This window comes from Gorilla gorilla, chromosome 12 (assembly GCF_029281585.2).
Source record: "Gorilla gorilla gorilla isolate KB3781 chromosome 12, NHGRI_mGorGor1-v2.1_pri, whole genome shotgun sequence".
Classification (NCBI taxonomy): domain Eukaryota; kingdom Metazoa; phylum Chordata; class Mammalia; order Primates; family Hominidae; genus Gorilla; species Gorilla gorilla.
The window spans coordinates 49,719,842-49,735,377 of record NC_073236.2 but is presented as its reverse complement, the minus strand read 5'-3'; the positions used below and the strand labels follow the sequence as shown (position 1 = coordinate 49,735,377).

The window sequence follows — 15,536 nt, the reverse complement described above, 5'->3', positions numbered from 1 at the left end:
CACAGTTCTTGTATTTTTATTACAAATTCTTCATAATTTAATGGCTATACAATATCTCATAAAGTAGCTGGTTAAAGCATAATTCACTTAACTATGATATTGTTTGTCTCTAATTTTATTTCTACTTTAATATTATAATAAACACTTTTGTGGAGAAACTTTATTCTGTATTTTGAATCATTTTTTAAAATATCACCAGAATTGACATTATTCAAAGGTTATAAACACATTGTTGAACTTTTCACAAAAAAGGAAATCAACTATATTACCACCATTAATAAGTGTGCTCATTTCATCAGACTTTGAAAGCAAAGGGATTTTACAAATATACCATAGTACAAACTTATGTTAATTTGATTTTTTAAACTATCCCCTATCTTTTGTTTTGCATTTCTTTACTACTACTGAGGTTGAGCACTTTTCCATGTTTGATTAGCTGTGCCTCCTGTTTTAAGAATTTTATGTCCTGCCATCTATTGGAGTCTATATATGTCTATATGTCCTACAGATTTATATAATCTAGCACCAATAAATACTATCAAGAATCAATCATTCAAATTCAGAGCATTTTTATTAAAAAGAACAAAATATTAAGGCACAAAATACATCAATTTTTCAAATTAAAACCCTTCAAATGGTTATGTCCTACATTCAACGAAACTTCTTCCAAATTACGGAATAATTTAACTTTTTAAAATAGAAAAATACAAGTTCTTAAATGCCTAAAATTTCTCCCCAAATAAATGTTTTCTTAGTTTTAATGAAGTTTCTTCATGCAGTACTGAGCTCCATTATAATGTACACTTCCTTAAAAATCTAGTTTTGCCACTTATATACATTCAATATGTTTAACCAGTATATTAACCAGTATATTAACCAATATGTTAAACTTCTTTTAAGTATAAGGCTTGGTATTTTGTATTGCTTATTGCATGCTTTGATCATACAAAGACACAAGTACCAGAACTAGTGATTATAAATCTAGCATAGCATCTGTCAACTTTAGTCAAGTACAGCCTAGTGCAACAGACTCAAACTTTTTTTAAAAAAAGGATATATAACTCAAAATATATATGTACATTTTTTATACTTTCAGCTTGACAGTATAGTAATGTAAACACTGTACTGTAATACAAGGGGAAAAGCTGGTATTTTCTACAGGATGTGTAAGTTAAAATATTATTTTCTTTACAAGAAAAATATGGGAACATTCTATCATCTCTCAGGCTTAAAAAATTCACATATTCACATATTTTTCCTTATTTTTGCAATAAAATTAATTGCTATCTAAAGCAGATATTTAAATACTAATCTAAATCAAATCATGAAAATTCCCTTTTAAGCAAATTTCACACATCATATGAATGAATGGCATAACCAGAACACTTAAGCATTTTGCCTAGAAAAACATCAAACCAGACCCGTATCCTCACTAACAGTGAGACCCATCCTGACGGGGGCATGCTAAAAGTAAACTGATTTGAGTGCCTCAGAGGCCCTGATGGCCAGTTTCAGGAAACTGCAGAAGCAGGGATGATGAGCTGCTCAGTAGCCCTAGGTATAACTTCTCCTAGTGTCCTTCCTGTGAACTACAGCTATGGCACTAGAGCACCCCTCTTGCGTATGTGAGGGGCCTAAGAAGACCCTTCATAGAAATACTCGATCCAGGTCATCAGTCATCAAGAGATGGCACAAATATTACTGAAGGTGACAGACAGCACATGCCCTTCTAGTAACAGTATTTGTGATGAGGTTACTAGGAGGGAATTCTGCTTTCTCTGGATGGAAGAAAAGTTTGCACTGCAGCCTGTAGCTGAGCTACAGAGGTAGCATCATTTATCCTACCAGCTGTAGAAAGACATGTTTTGGTAAACATTACTGAGATTCTGTCAGAGACAGTTTCCCTTTATTAACATACTCACCATTAACTCCACACTCCCACTCTACCAGATTTGCAGCTCCTACTGCCTGCAAGCCCAATATTCCACATTTTAAAATTCAACTAGAGCCACATAATGAGTAGGGGGTCAATCTGTCTCAAAACTTGGGGAATGGGGTATTAGATAAAAATGTTACTGGGCTAAGGGGAGAATACAACAGAGCATAAATGCTGGGAATTATAGTGGGTGGGAACCCACTACTGCAGCAGAAACTGAAATAAGAAATGGAATTCACAATTGTTAAATTACTTTTTTTTTTTTTTCTCCCTAGGAAGGATATCCCAAAGCAAGGGCATCTTGAAAAGCATGATTTTCTCAGTAATGTTTGCCAACACTGTTCACTTTCCACATGGTCACAACTGAAAACACATTTACCAATATCTTTCAAGCGATATGACTACCAGAAACAGATCTTCTTTACTACCCTCTCTGAAATGAGTAAACAAGAAATAAATTCAGAAGGTAGGCTTTTGAAAGAAAAAGAAAAAAAATTGCTTGCGGCTTCACAGTGAAAAAAATTGGAGTGTTTGTGCCGGTTAAGACTTTAATGTTTTCTTAATCAAAATTCTCTGAAGTCATTCTCAATTTACAAGGTTAGAACTCCTTCAAAGAAAAGACATACAAGACTCTAGCTTTAATTATTATTCTAAATGTCCACTAGCCCTGTATCTTTGGTCATGAAAGCAGCAAAACATTCACATTTTCATCATACTACATTCAATTGCCTTTCAAGTTTAGAACATTCTACATTTTAAAAAAAGACATTAAAGCAAAAGATTTCATATTACACATTACAAATATATGATGTAACGAAATAAGGTATACAACATGGTTGAAGCTTAAGAAATTAATTATAAAATCAACAGTGATGTAGCATGCAACTAAATGTATGTTTTTATTATGAAATGTAATATGCCAAGATTATGTAAAAGATACAGTTCTAATTTCCACAAAGTTCACCAGCAATGGGTCTCCCAGCTTGCCAGTTAGGAAGTGCTCTGGGGGAGCCACGTGGCCACCACCCACCCCAGCAGACTCAGCAGCATCGCATGTACACATGGCCTGAGTGAGGGACAATGAGGGTAATTCTTTGGTAGTGACCCTCAAGACATCTCTCTCTGTGCACTTGTGTTCCCCTGAGCTCGGAGAAGACCTAACTCCATGATTTGACGTGCATGATGAGACTCAAACAAGGGCTTTGTATAGATTTTTTAAAAAGGGTGGGTGGGGGGGAGCAGAAAAAACCTATAAATATGCCTATATTCAAACATTAACTGTTTTACTTAATATCAAATCACTTCAGTACAAATGTCAAAGAAAAGTATTATTGCATCTGGTAAACCCAAGACACAGAGACACGGATATACTATACTCCAGAAAATCACAATATCTACCTCAAAGGTGACTAGAAAAAAGACCAAGGGTATTTATTAAAAAACATTTTTCTTTAATCTGGAATTGTCATATGTTCCAGAGAAAAGAGGGAGAACCCAAACCCATAGGCCTGCCACCTATCAGCTAAGAGGCATCTGTGCAGATCTTTATCATAATACTTTCCTCAGGTTATTTCCAAATCCAATTTAATGGATATTCAACTGACACTCAAGAGTCAGCTTTAAAAGGACTGTAGAACCTCCTACCATCTGAATTCTTCATTTTGATACACAGACTTCCAAGATAACACAATAAAAATTTTTATGCAATATCAAATCAAAGCTCGCTTTCAGTCTTGATGAAGGATAGTCCTTCAGGCTTAACTACATTTCACTTATACGGGTTCCAATCACATTATCTTTTCTGAAGAGAACATTTTTTCAGCCATTTCAGATCTGGTCATGATTTCCTGAAGAAAAAAAAAGAAGATACGTATCAACATGTTGATACTACTTCCAGAACCCTAACAAAAATTTTCTAATCTTTCAACAGCCACATTTAGGGAAACTAAATATATTCCATAATATACATGGAAATATTAGATACAGAAAATAAAAGGCCAAGTACAGTGACTCATGCCTGTAATCTCAGCACTTTGGGAGGCCGAGGCGGGAAGACTGCTTGACGCTAGGAGTTCGAGACTGGCCTGGGCAACATAGAGAGACCTCATCCTTATAAAAAATTTAAAAATTAAAAAATAACCATATAATCCATACTCTCCAATAATGTATAGTCAGTTATCTGCTGAGAAGTTCAGAAAACTTCAACTTCCTGCTAGCTAGAAAACATGTCAAGTTCAGAATCTCCAATGAGAGGCAGGAATAGAGCTAAAATGGATTTCTTGGGCCTAGCTCATCTAGAGATTTGCCTCACTTTACTAAATTAATGTATTATTGAAATTACAAATGAATTATTTACTAAAACTTTAAATACAGAAAGATGTAGCATAAAATTCCTTTTAAAGGGGCATTTAAATTACTTTTAATCTACATGCTACATCTTTCTGTAGAGTTGTGAATCTTTCTGTAATGCTACATCTTTCTGTAGAGTTATAAATCTTGAAGTTTAACTGTTTTGCAGCAAGGCCTTCTCAAACCTTCCCATCCCAGTACAGTCAAATAACAGACTGATGCCAAAATCATTTCCTTCTCTTTCAACGTGTACAGCTCCGGCCCCTCTTATGTGCTACAGCCACCACACAAGCTACCACTAACTTCCCTCCACTCGTCCTTTTTGAAAGTTAATGTTCCGTGCATCCAGTCTTTAATTCTTACACTTCAGATTTCTTCCTGCCTTGTGCCACACAACTTAATGTCCAAGTGATCCACAGCTAATTTTTTTCCCAAAAACTTTCCTAAATCCACATCCTCTATCCAAATTTCCTGCTTAGTAACTGAAAATGAGATTGAAACTTTAATATCTCAGCAAAATGTCTACAAGTATCAGAGATTAATTTAGACAAACTGCCATCTTAAAATCTTTTAAACTCAAGATTTCATAAAATAATCCTTCATTTCTTTCATACCAATACGTATTTATCTTGTTCTTGTTTGAAATGGGGACTTTATCCATAAATCCTTTCAACTTTACCCACAAATCAATTCATAGCATCTTTCTGTCTGCTCAATTTATAATAATCTTAAAAAGTAGTTTTCAGAACTTCTTTCTGAAATACATCTCTACTTTCTGAAAATATCAGCTCCAAGAAAATATGCAAAAATATATTTTACCTCATCTGAATCCACTAACACTGGAAGAGCTCTGAAATAAAACGGAAAAAAAGTTGATAATGTTGTTAACAGTAAGGCCAGTGTATCCACGAAAGCCGAATACAGGCACATGCCATGGCCCACTAATTCTCACTCCTGGGTATCCACAGGTGACAGAAGGGAGCATCTAGGCTCGCAGACAGACATGCAGGAGTTTTCACAGCGGTGCTGTTCTCAATAGCACTCAACTGAAAATAACCCCAATGGGTAAATTGCGGGTTATTCAGACAATGGAATACTATACAGCAAAGCAAATGGATGATCTATTGAGGGATAAAATTTTAAAACCTGACACAAATAATCTACAGTTGTAGACTTCAGGACAGCAGGACCTTTGGGAAAGTGGGCTCCCGATGTGAAAGGGAAATAGGAAATGGGCTTTTTAGGGCACTAGCGTTATTCTGTTTTTTGATCTGGGTGACGATTACACAAATGTGCTCATCCAAAAATTTTATTGCGGACCTAACCCATTTATGAGTAAACACATTATGAAAGGTGGTATTTACAGAATCCAGCATTTGCTTAACTTCTGTGTCATTATCACCACTGCCTGGATGTCTGCCAGCAAAGGGTACCAGAGAGAAGTGTTATGTAACAGAACTTTTGCTCAACAAAGATAATATAGATATAAAGAAAAGACGAATGTAACAAATGTTAAGTAAGTTTAATCTAGCCTCAATGTGCGACAGAGGTCTGAGGGAGGAGAGCCTGAAGGAAATGTCCAAGTGCCAAAGTTTTGCCATGAAAGAGCCACGCGCAACTCCAGAGGATGCTACCTACAGCGCGGTCCATGGTGAAGCCAGGAGGGCCAGGAGACTGACTAGGTGTGAGGAAGGAGCCAAGGCAGACTGTTTGGAATAATACGATTAAGGAAAATGTGGGGGAGAAGACGGCATTAGAGGAAAGGTGAACCAGAAGGCAGTCTGCTACATGCTTGGCACCTTGTTTAGAGCTAAACACTAGCAATATCAACAACGGTCCCTGCTATGACGTTAATGACTACTTAAAACTTATTAAGAATGATTCAGTGCATTAAAGAGGGAGATAAGCTATGCTAATGTCACCTTCATGGGTTATCGAAGATGAGGAAATTCACAGTGAATATCATACCAATATCTCATAATACATATCATGTGGTTATTCATGATCTGTTTAAAATGTCCCATGACTTATAAAATTTTTGTTCCATTTCCACAGATGTATAAGGGGAAGGCTTTTCTCTGTGTTTGAAGTCTAAATACTAAACTTGCTATGTAAATTGTACATTAATTTTGGATAGCATTGGGCTACATTTCTTGTGTTAAAGTTTTCATAACTGAAGAAGCAAAGGTTCCCAAGAACCTAAAATTTTGGAAATCATCTTAGATTATAGAGCTCTACTCATTTCACATAAATGGTTCATGAAGACATCAAATAAGAAGTTCAATCTTCTGTATTTCAAAGGATTTTTTGTAACCAAGAATATATATCTACAGAAAAAAATAGTAGAGAATGGTGACTTCCTCACATGCAAAGAGAACTACCTAGGAGCCTTATTGGTTTCCAGCAAGAAGTGATGGCACAGTAGGAGGTAAGCCTGCTTAAATAATTTCCTTCTAAAATGCTTAGTTATGAGTTTCCAAATCTGGAAAATAATGGTGGCCACCTAATTTGAATCTCTCCATATAGTCTTGCTCAAAAAACCATAAAATTACTAAGGATCACAAACAAAACCACAAAAGACACATGCCTTCAGCATTACCAGAAAAACACCACGAACTTGAAATTATATGTAAATAGAGAAATAAATGTCAAATTCCAACAGATTTCCTGCTGTGACTGCAAGCTCATGGGTACACAGAGTAGGGAAACAGAGGGTTGAGAGACTTTGGGAAAAATAGTAGAGGGGTGGGAGGACTCAGACAACCATAGACAAAATTCAACCCCTCCAAAAAAGCCCAACACTTAGTGCCAACAGACTGAATAAAACCAGTGACTTGGAAGAAGTTCACAGCACCTGCTACACGGAAGGGGCTCAAATCGAGTGGGACAAAAAGTAGCACCCTTGAACGATCATTGTTTTCAGGAAAGGATGATATATAAAAAAGAAGAATATTCCTTGGAGATGTGATCGTGTAGTAAATAAAAAGAAGACAGTAAAAAGTTGGGGGGGCGGTGGGAGAAGGTCTGCAGAAATAAAAGAAAAACAAAACAACACCAACCTCTCCTACTCCATACCATCAACGTCATCCATAAAAGAAACTACAATTCATGCGCACTGATGGAAAAAGGCACTCAAACCAGGAACCTTCATCATAAAATCTCTCAGAATGGGAAAACAAAATCAATTCCATATAACAGTGCAGGAAAGAAAAAAGAAGGAAAATGAAAATCAAAACATTTTACAGTAGAAGAAAACTATAGTTATAACACACAATACTCCAAATTAAATACAATAACTTAAAAAGAACATTTGGCAATATTAAAAACATTCTACAGTAAGAAATCTAAAACCCAAGAGCAGAAGTAGATAAAAACAAAGCATGAAGAAATTCAAAGAATCAATCATAATGAGAAAAAAAATTAAAGAAAAAGACAAAAATGATTCCAGTGATGGAGAAAATTACAAGGCACCCAAGGGAGAATAAATTCAACAGAAATCTTAATGTGTGGTAGGAAAACAACATAGAAAATGAAACAAAGAAGGAAAAAAGGATCACAGAGAAAGTGATTGCAATACAAGAGAGCAAGTAAAGCTGGACAGAAAAGGTCAGATGATCCCTTCCACAAAAAACACTGACAAAACCTGGACCAAAATGTCAAAAATAAGTAGCTGGCCAGGTACAGTGGCTCATGCCTGTAATCCTAGCACTTTGGAAGGCCGAGGCAGATGGATCACCTGAGGTCAGGAGTTTGAGGCCAGCCTGGCCAACATGGTGAAACCCCATCTCTACTAAAAATACAAAATTAGCTGGGTGTGGTGGCGCCTGCCTGTAATCCCAGCTACCCAGAAGGCTGAGGCAGAAGAATCACTGGAACTCGGGAGGCAGAGGCTGCAGTGAGCTGAGATTATGCCACTGCACTGCACTCCACCCTGGGTGAAAGAGCAAGACTCCGTCTCAAAAAAAAAAAAAAAGTAGCTGAAGGCACTGGAAAATGACCATGGGACATGGATCTGAGAAGCTCAACAAATCCCAAGGAGGATAGACAAAAAAAAAAAGACCATACTTAGGCATATCATAAACACAATGCAGAAAGCCAAATATAAAGGAAAAATCAGAAAAACAGCAAAAGATAAATGTCACATCACACACATGAGAACAATACAATTAATGACTACTTTCTCCTCAAAAACAACAAAAGCCAGAAGACATTGGAAAGACATGTTGGAAGTGCTCAAACAAAAGTCAATCAAGATTTCTATATCCAGCAAAACTATCCTTTAAAAAGGAAGGCAAAGTAAATACATTTTCACATAAATAAAATTGAGAGAATTTGTTGTCAGCAGACCTATCCTATAAGAAATATTAAAGAAAGACCTATAGGAGGAAGGTCTTAGCTCATATATAGAGGAAAGAAAGAAGAAATAGTAAATACATGGGAAATATAAAAGAATATATACACTCATATTTTCCTTTTCTGACTGCTAAAATAAAAAAGTATAACAGTGTATTGTTAGTTTCATAATGAATAGGCAGTTCTTACTTTGCACAGACTATTTATACATTAACTTCAGTTACCACAGTTTAGTTAAATAACACTAGTCCCCCAACAAGACAGTTTGAATTCCATAGTTAAATATATTTAACACTAGTCCCCAGCAAGGCAGTTTGAATTCCAGTAACTCATAAGTGCAATGACATATCACTTCATAGTCACTAAGAGCTAAAATCAAAAAGGTGGACAATAATAAGTGTTAACAAAAAGTGTGGAGAAGTTGGAACCCTCATATATTGCTGATAGGATTATAAAATAATGCAGCTGCTTTGAAAAACAGCTTGGCACTTCCTCAAAATGTTAAACATAGAGTTACCATATGATCTAGCAATTCCACTTTAGGTATACAGCCAAGAGAAATGAAAATATATGCCCACACAAACCTAGAATTATCATATTCATAATGATGAAAACTAAAGATAAAGTGAAAATCCTGAAGGCAGACAATTCCCCAGCCCTTCTCACCCAAAAAAACCTCAACCCACACAAACAAAACCCATATAACATGTGGAGGAACACAGATAAGAACTAAAGCAGACATCTTTCTGAAACTATGAAAGCCAGAAGACATTCAAGTGACCAACCTTTTAAGTGGTGAAAGAAAAAAAAGGTCAACAAAGAATTCTATTCCCACAAAAATTTCTTCAATAAAGGTGAAACAAATACTTTTTCAGACAAACAAAAATCTGACAGATTCACTACCAGCATACCTGCACTACAAGAAAGAAATGTAAAGGCAATTCTTCAGGCAAAAGGAATATCATAGTACACAGAAGCTATCTAAACAGAAACCAGATGGGGGCTAGGGAGGGAAAGACCAATATGTAAAAAAATTTTTATCATACTTGGCTATCCTATTTTTTACTATGGAAACAGCTATCTGGAATTCTTGTGTCAAACAGAACATAGATAAAGAGGATCCTGAATAGCTCAAAGTTTCCAGAGGGGATTCCTATACTCATGTTTTTCCTCCGAAAGCCTCCTCACAATACATGGTGCTGTGGTTACCTTTAAAAAAAAAAAAAGTTTACATACATTTGACGTTTTCCATAATAGACAAAAAATGAAATGATCCTGATAATGGCAGATCAGAAAAAGCTAGAGTTGGTTAGAGGCCACTAGTTTTAAAATGGTTGCTGTACCGTGAAAAACAAAACAAGCCAGGGTTTTGTTTTCTTTGTAGTTCTGTAAGGGCCATGTACTGGTGATAGGGGCTTACCCAAGTACATGGAAGTACGAGGTTTGAAAAGCACATGACAAAGGATGAGAACGATCCCTTTTAAACTACAGCCTAAAATTGACAATCAAACTGTAACAGAAGATAACTTACACATCTGTGAATGAAGAGGGAATATTTTCTTCTACCCACTTCAAATCTTCATCCTGTAGAAATATTTATACTTAGCATTTGCTTAATATCACCTGACAGCAGAATTGTTAAAATAGAATATATATATAACTTAAGTGTTTAAATGTAAATATTTGACATTCTTTTAGTTTCTACATATGTCCTAAGTTGGCACTCATGCCATAGAGAAATTATGCCACTGTTTTCTTACACACGCAAAAATTAGATTTCAGATTTCTACACTTCTTGGTTTTAGTTGGATGTATGAAATATTATTTTTTTGTCCTGAGAAATCACAGTAAAAACACAAAGTTCATTTGTAAGATAGAAAATAGCAAGGATATTGAATTTTTGCTTTGCCACACTCATTATGCCTCCTAATTTGTTCAAGTTCTTATATAATGAGTTTATAACTTTAAAAAAAAAAGATGATAATACAAACATCCTTTTTTTTTTTTTTTTTTTGAGACAGAGTCTGACTCTGTCGCCCAGGCTGGAGTGCAGCGGTGTGATCTTGGCTCACTGCAACCTCCGCCTCCCAGGTTCAAGCAATTCTCCTGTTTCAGCCTCCCGAGTAGCTGGGATTACAGGCACATGCCACCACATCCGCCTAATTTTTGTAATTTTAGTAGAGATGGGGTTTCACCATGTTGCCCAGGCTGGTCTCGAACTCCTCAGCTCAAGCGATCTGCCTGCCTCAGCCTCCCAAAGTGCTGGGATTACAGGCATTAGCCACCGGGCCTGATCACAAATATTCTAACTTTAGAAAAGGCTATTTATTTGTATCACTCATATTTATGCTCATCTCCCTACAGGAGGCAAGAAAAGGAAAGCAGGTCAGCTGAGATAGCTATCTGCCTATGTCTGTCTATCTTATCTATCTACCTATCTATCTATTTTATCCATCCATCTATCCTTTCTATCCATCCCTCCAGTCTATGTTATCCATCTTGTTTATTTATCCATCTGTCTAATCTATTAGAGAATCTGCCAAATCTAACAGATAAAAAATGTCTTCACATATTATCTATCCTGTCAGAACTTATATATGCATACATAAATTTTTACATAGTATTAATCACAGCACATATAGTTATAAGAAAGGAAAGTATAAAACTATATGATAGACATTTCCATTTTACATCGTTGTCTTCAAAAACATTTTTATGCATAAATAACATGCAGAAAATATTTTTTAGCTCATCTCTGCCCAATGTTTTACAATTTTATTCAAGCTTCCCACTTCAAAAAAAAAAATCTGTTAATTTTGGTAACCGCGTAGGTAACACATAAAGTTCTTTACCAACAGATAACAAATGTTATTTTAAAATGGCTTCAAAAATCACTTTCATATGCTGAAAAATTAACACGAGCTTTTATTGGAACAAAGCTTTCCCATCTCGAATGTGCAGATGAACAGCCTATGGAATCTTTTCGAAAAGCAGATTCCAATTCAGGAGCATCTGGGGTAGGCCTGAGACTCTGCATCTCTAACAAGTTCCCAGATGATGCTCATGCTGCTGGCCTAGGAACAGCAGGTGAGAAGTGAGATCTACAACGAAGGTATTTCAGTTATGGACAACCAGGATTGCTACTTGGCAACACTAATTTTTATAACAACAACAACAAAATCTTAGTAAAAACTGTTCTTCTGAGAGTCAATGAATATGACACTCGTATAGCTCTCTAAAGTAGTGAAGACTAAGGAAGACCAAGATTGTACTAAATATATACCATACTCACAAAGTTCTCAGAAGTGGCAGGCTTAGCTGTTCCATTGGAAACTGATTTTGAGGCTCTTAATTTTATTCCTTCGGCTACGAGAGACATTATAAACATATATATAAAATCACAAAATAATATTTTCCTTTAGAAATTTAATAATCTAATAAGAAAAAATACTATATCTTTTTAGAAATGGAGGGTTAATAATGGAAACTTTAGGCAGGATGCTGGATTCACCATTTGGGAATGTAGGAAAGATATATGAAAAAAGTTCACAGATTTTTGAAAACTATTTGTCAGAACCACCAGGTTTTCAAGTATCTTGTTTGAATCCTAGTTTTAGAGTTTAAACAAACAAGTATACATGCATACATATTTCCTTAATTGCAATTATTTTAAAGTTTATGGATTTAAAAATCTTCAGGATTCATGGTATATTCAAGAACAAAACACATCTTTGGGTATGCTTTACATCCCTGATGTACAAATTTTGAAATGTGCGTATGGCATAAAGAAGATAGGAAAGATCAAGATTTCTTTCATATTTGACCAAGGCTCTTCTGTACATTTGCAGTTTCAGTGGAGCAAAGGCTAAGTGTCTGCCTCACTGGAATCTTGGGCAAAGCAATTAACTTCCTGTGACTTAGTGTTTCTGACTATAAACTGGGGATAATAATAATTTCTACCTCATAGAGTTCTAGTGACCATTGAACAAGTTAGCACATATAAAATGCCTGACACACAATCTATGCCCAGTAAGTAGTCACTTTTGTTATTACACTAATTTGCAAATATTGCTTCTCCATAAACTAGAACAATTATAACATAAGCTGATGTAATAAATAAAAATGAGGTTCCTCAATCCAAAAATGTTTTCCTGGGACATTTGAAACCCCAACATTTCTCTTAGAAGGGGAATACAGTGATTTTTAAACACTGAAGCGTGTGTGTGTGTGTGTGTGTGTATATATATATATATATATATATATTACAAATTTTAAGTGTACAGTCTGAAGAAACCTGACAAATATATACACTTGAGTAACTGCCATGCCAATCAATACAGTTAACATTTCCATTATCACAGAAGGTTCTTTAAGTTCCTTTCTGGTCAATCCCCACCTCACCAAAAGCAACCACTGCTCTGATTTAGATAATCATTTAATCATGCAACACTTTCATGCAAGATAAACATTTTTGAGATTAAGTTATGTTATAGAGTGTTGGTTACTTTTTATTACTGAAAAGTATTCCATTGTATGGATATACCGCAATTTATTTATCTTTTCACCTGTTTGTAGATAACTGTGTTACTTCCAGTTTTGGACTATTAAGAAGAATAAAGCTGCTGTAAACATTCTTGTGTTTCTGTAGACATCTGCTTCATTTTTCTGGGTAAACCTTAGAGTGGAACAGTTGAACTGTATGGTAGGTATATGCTTAACTTTGTAAGAAGCTGTCACATTGCTTTCTAAAGTGGTCATGCTATTTTACATTCCTTCAAGTACTGTATGAGAGAGCCAGCTGTTCCACATCCTCTCCAATAGTTCATGCTATCTATCAGACTTTTTAATTTTAACCATTCTAGCAGATGTGTGGTGGCAGCTCATTATGGTCTTAATTTGCATTTCCCTGATGACTGATTATATTGAGCACCTTTTAGCGGGTTTATTGGCCATTCCTATGTCTTCTTTGAAGTGTCTACACTAGTCTTCTGCTCATTTTTTGCAACATAGGTTATCATTTATTGATTTACAGGAATTCTACTTATATTCTGGATATAAGCCCTTTGTCAGATATATATGTACTGAGAATATTTTATCTCCCACTGTAGCTAGCCTTCTTATTTTCTTAAATTCTTCCTGATGAGCATAGATTTTATATTTTGATAAAGTCTCATTTTTTAATTTAATGGTTACTGTTTTTCGTGTCCTAAGAAATTACCCCATCCAACGTCATTAAAATATTTTCCTTTTTTCTTCTAGAAGAATAACAGTTGAAGCTTTTCCATTAGGTCTGTGATCCATCTTGAATTGATTGTGAGATGTGCAACAAAAGTCTAGATGATTTTTTTTCCTACACATTTATCCAGTTGTTCCAGTACCATTTATTAAAAAGACTATCCTCTCTTCATGTAAGCCTTGGTGCCTTTGTCAAAAATCAACTGACCACACACGCATGGGTTTATTCCTGGACTCTATTTTACTACCTTGATGGATTTCTCTATCCTTATGCCAATACCACACTGTCTGGATTGCTGTAATCTGAAATAATTATGTCTTGAAATCAGTATAAATCCACTAATTTTATTTTATTGAGAGATAATTCGCATACCATATTAAAGTACAGTTAGATTTTGAGATATTCACAGAGATTTGAGATATTCACCACTCTCCAATTTTGGAAAATTTTCATCACCCCACAAAGAAACCCCAAACCCATTAGCAGTCAGTCCCTACTTTCCCCCTCCTCTAACCTGTGACAAGCACTGATCTACTTTCCGCCTCTACGGACTTGCCTATTCTGGACCTTTCATATAAACAAAATTATACAGTATGTGGTCTTTTGTGATTGGCTTCTTTCACTTAACATAATGTTTTCAAGGTTCATCCATGTTGTAACTACAAGAATGTTAAGGATCTTCTACGTCTTTTGCTTTTCCACATACATTTTAGAATCAACTTAACCACTGTATTTTTTTTTAAGTCAGCTAGAATTATAATTGGGATTGCACTGAATCTATTTATCAGACTGGGAAACTGACAGCTTAATACTGAGATTTCCAATTCAGACACAGGTTCTATCTCTACATTTACTTATTCTAAAATTTATCTCTGCATTGTTTTATAGTCTTCATTGCAGAGGTTTTACATATTTTTCATTAAACTTATTCCAAGTATTTTATTTTTGAAGGTATGGTAAATAACATTTTAAACTTCACCTTCAATTGTTTTCAGTTAATATGTAGAAAAACAACTGACTTCTGTACATTGGACCTATACCCTATGACTGTCACCATCACTTAGTTCTACCGTACTTTTTCTTTTCTTTAGACTCCTTGGGATTTTTCCATACATAACCTTGTTGCCTGCGAATAAACACAGTTTTACTTCCTCCTTTCCACATGTTCTTTCTTTCACATTCTTTGGAGTTTTGTTTTGCTTCTCTGCACTAGGTAGGACCTCCCATACAATGCAGAATCAAAGTGGTATGTACATACCCTTGCACTTTATCCCTAATCTTGAGAAGAAAGTGTTCACTATTTCACCATTAAATAGAATTTTAACTGTGGAGTGTTTTCATACCATTTTAGAATTAGTTTGCTGAGGCTTTTGTTATTTGTACCCACTGAGATACTTTTGTCATTTTTTTCTTCTTTCTTCTTTTATTTGTACTATTTTATTTTTATTTTTATTTATTTATTTATGTTTTTGAGACAGAGTCTTGTTCTGTTGTCCAGGCTGGCGTGCAGTGGCTTGGCTCACTGCAAACTCTGCCTCCTGGGTTCATGCAATTCTCCCGTCTCTGCCTCCTAAGTAGCTGGGATTACAGGCACACACCACCACGCCCGGCTAATTTTTGTATTTTTAGTCAAGAGGGGGTTTTGCCATGTTGGCCAGGCTG

General features: G+C 35.4%; 1 protein-coding gene across 2 annotated transcripts in view; it reads right to left on the bottom strand.

The window, feature by feature from the left end:
- Nucleotides 1–552: 552 nt before the first annotated feature.
- The window catches only part of TMEM87B (transmembrane protein 87B), a 61,710-nt gene continuing 46,726 nt past the window's right edge, over nt 553–15,536 (bottom strand). For both annotated transcript variants that reach the window (XM_031008072.3, XM_063695700.1), the window contains exons 16-19: nt 11,931–12,004; nt 10,170–10,222; nt 5,105–5,135; nt 553–3,783 (exon numbers count right to left, since the gene is read on the bottom strand). In XM_031008072.3, the coding sequence (XP_030863932.1) occupies nt 3,724–3,783; nt 5,105–5,135; nt 10,170–10,222; nt 11,931–12,004 (218 nt within the window). In that variant the 3' untranslated portion in view covers nt 553–3,723. The remainder of the gene's footprint in view (nt 3,784–5,104; nt 5,136–10,169; nt 10,223–11,930; nt 12,005–15,536) is intronic.